Genomic DNA, 3,318 nt, shown 5'->3' with positions numbered 1-3,318 from the left:
AGCCCAGCAGGTCGAGGCTGCGGTGGCCGGGAGCGGCCACTGCCCTCCAATCTGGGCGACGGAGTGAGACTCCAACTCAAAAAGAAATTTAAAAAAATAAAATTAAAACAAAAATTACTGTAGGGTGAATGAATGAATACCTGTGTGAAACTGCCATGCCCTGACCCCGCCTTCTGCTTGTCCGGCAGTCAAGCCTGACCCTCCAGAGCGCGTGCAGCTGAGCCCCCTCCCTGGGCAGCGACTCCGGGTCCGCTGGGAGCCACCCCGGTCCTGGCCCTTCCCAGAGATCTTCGCACTCAAGTACCGGGTTCGCTACAAGCGCCAAGGAGCTGCCCGTTTCCGCCAGGTGAGGAGGGCGCGGGCACCCGGGAGGTGGGGCCTGGTCTGCTCGAGGGGACGGCTGGACCCCGGCCAGCAGGCGTGTCCACAAAGCTTGGAATTCCCAGTGTGTAAAATAAAGATGGGCCCACGCTGGGCACAGTGGCTCACACCTGTCATCCCAGCACTTGGGGAAGCCAAGCGGGAGGACCCCTTGAGCCCAGGAGTTCAAGAACAGCCTGGGCAACACAGTGAGACCCCACCTCTATAAAAATGTAAATAAAGGCCGGGCTTGGTGGCTCAGCCTGTCATCCCAGCACTTTGGGAGGCCGGGGCGAGTGGGTGGCCTGAGCCCGTGGGTTCAAGACCAGGCTGGGCAACTTGGCAAGACCTTGTCTGTACAGTAAAAAAAAAAGGCGGGCTCGGTGGCTCAGCCTGTAATCCCGCGCCTTTGGGAGGCTGAGGTGAGTGGATTGCCTGAGCCCGCAGGTTTGAGACCCGCCTGGGCAGGCGAGACCTCATCTCTACAATAAAATCAAAAAATTAGCCTGGCGTGGTAGTACGCGCCTGTAGTTCCAGCTACTTGGAAGGCTGAGACGGATCACCGGAGTCCCCAGCAGGTCGAGGCTGCGGTGGCCGTGAGCGTGCCCCTGCCCTCCAGCCTGGGCGACGGAGTGAGACTCCGACTCAAAATAAATAAATAAAATAATATATAGGGGAGAAAAAAATCACATAAATAAAGAAGCAAATCTCAAAGTATTTTATGGCCTTGGCCAGGCACAGTGACTCACACCAGTGATCTCAGCACTTTGAGAGGCTGAGGCAGGAGGATCGCTTGAGCCCAGGGGTTTGAGACCAGCCTGGGCAACACAGCGAGAGTTTGTCTTTACAAAAACCGAAACAATTGGCCAGGTGTGGTGGTGCGTGCCTGTAGCCCCAGCTACTGGGGAGGCTGAGTTCCAAGGATCGCCTGAGCCCAGGAGGTCGAGGCTGTAATGAGTTGTGACCGTGCCTTGGCACTCCTGCCTGGGCCACAGAGGGAGATTGCAACTCAAGGGAAGACAGCCCAGTGATCCCACACTTGGGAATCCATCCTGCGGGATGGGAAGCAGAGACTCAAACAGCCACGTCTATAAGCAGCCAGAAGGTGAAGACAGCCCACGTCGCCCTCAACAAACTGATAAACAAAGGCCAGGTGTGTGGCTCACACCTGTAATCCCAGCACTTTGGGAGGTCGGGGTGGGAGGCTTGCTTGAGGCCAGGAGTTGGAGACCAGTCAGGGCAACATAGCAAGACCCCGTCTCTACAAATAATAATAATAATAATAAATGAATGAACACAACGTGGGTCGGGCTCAGGGGCTCAGCCTGTCATCCCAGCAGTTTGGGAGGCCAAGGCGAGTGGAGGGCCTGAGCCCGTGGGTTCAAGACCAGCCCGGGCAACGTGGCGAGACCTCGTCTCTACAATAAATCAAGAAAAATTAGTCCGGCGTGGTAGCGCACACCTGTAGTTCCGGCTACTCGGAAGGCTGAGGCGGCAGGATCGCCGGAGCCCAGCAGATCGAGGCTGCGGTGACCGGGAGCGGCCACTGCCCTCCAGCCTGGGTGACAGAGTGAGACTCCAACGCAAAAACAAAACAAAACAAACACACAATGTGGCCCATCCACACACGCAACATGACTCAGCCACAAAAAGGAAGAAGGCTCTGACACAAGCCACAACCCAGACACAAAAAGACACACTTTGAGAGGCCGAGGCAGGAGGCTCGCTTGAGGCCAAGAGTTCGAGAGCAGCCTGGACAACATAGTGAGACCCCGACTCTACAAAAATTAAAAATTAGCCAGGCGCGGCGTTGCCCAGTGTAGTCCCAACGACTCGGGAGGCTGAGGTGGGAGGATCGCTTGGGCCCAGGCGTTTGAGGCCGCGGCGAGCTATGCTCACACCAGTGCACTCCAGCCTGGGCACCAGAGCGAGACCCTCACTCAAAAACAAAAAAAGCAGGATTAACGTTGAATTAGCACCGACATCCAGGCGGGGCTCAGCAGGCCGGTTCTGTGGACAGCGGAGGCTGAAGTCCTGGCCCGGAGCAGGGCTGGGTGGAGGCAGAGCCGGGACGTGGGGCTGTGTCCACGGCCTGTGGTCCCTCCTGGTAACCGACTCTCTCTCTGCTCCCAGGCGGGGCCCATGGAAGCCACATCCTTCATCCTCAGGGCCGTGCGGCCCCCAGCCCAGTACTGCATCCAGGTGGCGGCTCAGGACCTCACGGACTACGGGGAGTCGAGCGACTGGAGTCTCCCTGCTGCTGGCCCCTGACCCTGTAGTGGGAGCTTCCCAGTGCCCAGAGGAGGGGCTGGGTCCCGGACGCTCCCCCCACCCCTGCCACCCACGCCAGGTGGACGCGTCCCCCTAGCCTGGGGTTGAGTCCTGGCTTTGCAAGCAGCCTCAGACGACGGACTTGACCCTCTGAGCCTCAGTTGCCCAATCTGTGAGATGGGGACGTACTCTCTCTCCCTTGACTCCAGAGCAAGGCTTAGTCAACTGTGAATGTGAGATATTTTTTATAGTTTCATTAGAAGATAATTATTGTTGTGTGGTGGTTCGTGTATGTCATTCCAGCTACTTGGGAGGCAGAAGTGGGAGGATCATTTGAGACCAGCCTGAGCAACATAACAAGACACTATCTCCAAAAAATAAAATAGGCTGGGTACAGTGGCTCACGCCTGTCGTCCCAGTACTTTGGGAGGGCGAGGCAGGAGGATTGCTCGAACCCAGGAGTTTGAGACCAGCCTGGGCAACACAGCGAGATCCTCATCTCCAAAAAAAGAAAAATCGAAAAACTAGCCGGGTGCAGTGGCGTGTGCCTGTAGACACAGCTGCGTGGGAGGCTGAGGCAGGAGGATTGCCTGAGTTCAGGAGATTGAGACTGCGGTGAGCCAAGATTGTGCTGCTGAACTCCAGCCTGAGCACAGAGTGAGACCCTGACTCAAAAAAACAAAATAA

General features: G+C 56.9%; 1 protein-coding gene across 1 annotated transcript; it reads left to right on the top strand.

Annotated features, from left to right (window-relative positions):
* Nucleotides 1–188: 188 nt before the first annotated feature.
* Nucleotides 189–2,631, top strand: LOC103251008 (interleukin-27 subunit beta; the record flags this gene model as incomplete). The annotated part of the gene is made up of 2 exons (XM_008049602.1): nt 189–346; nt 2,494–2,631. Coding segments are annotated over 2 exons (296 nt in total), but the record flags the coding sequence as incomplete, so codon positions are not given.
* Nucleotides 2,632–3,318: the final 687 nt, after the last annotated feature.

The sequence above is a fragment of the Carlito syrichta genome, unplaced genomic scaffold (genome assembly GCF_000164805.1).
Source record: "Carlito syrichta isolate Samal-C Ts95f unplaced genomic scaffold, Tarsius_syrichta-2.0.1 Scaffold135825, whole genome shotgun sequence".
NCBI lineage: Eukaryota > Metazoa > Chordata > Mammalia > Primates > Tarsiidae > Carlito > Carlito syrichta.
This window is presented reverse-complemented; position numbering and strand designations above follow the sequence as displayed.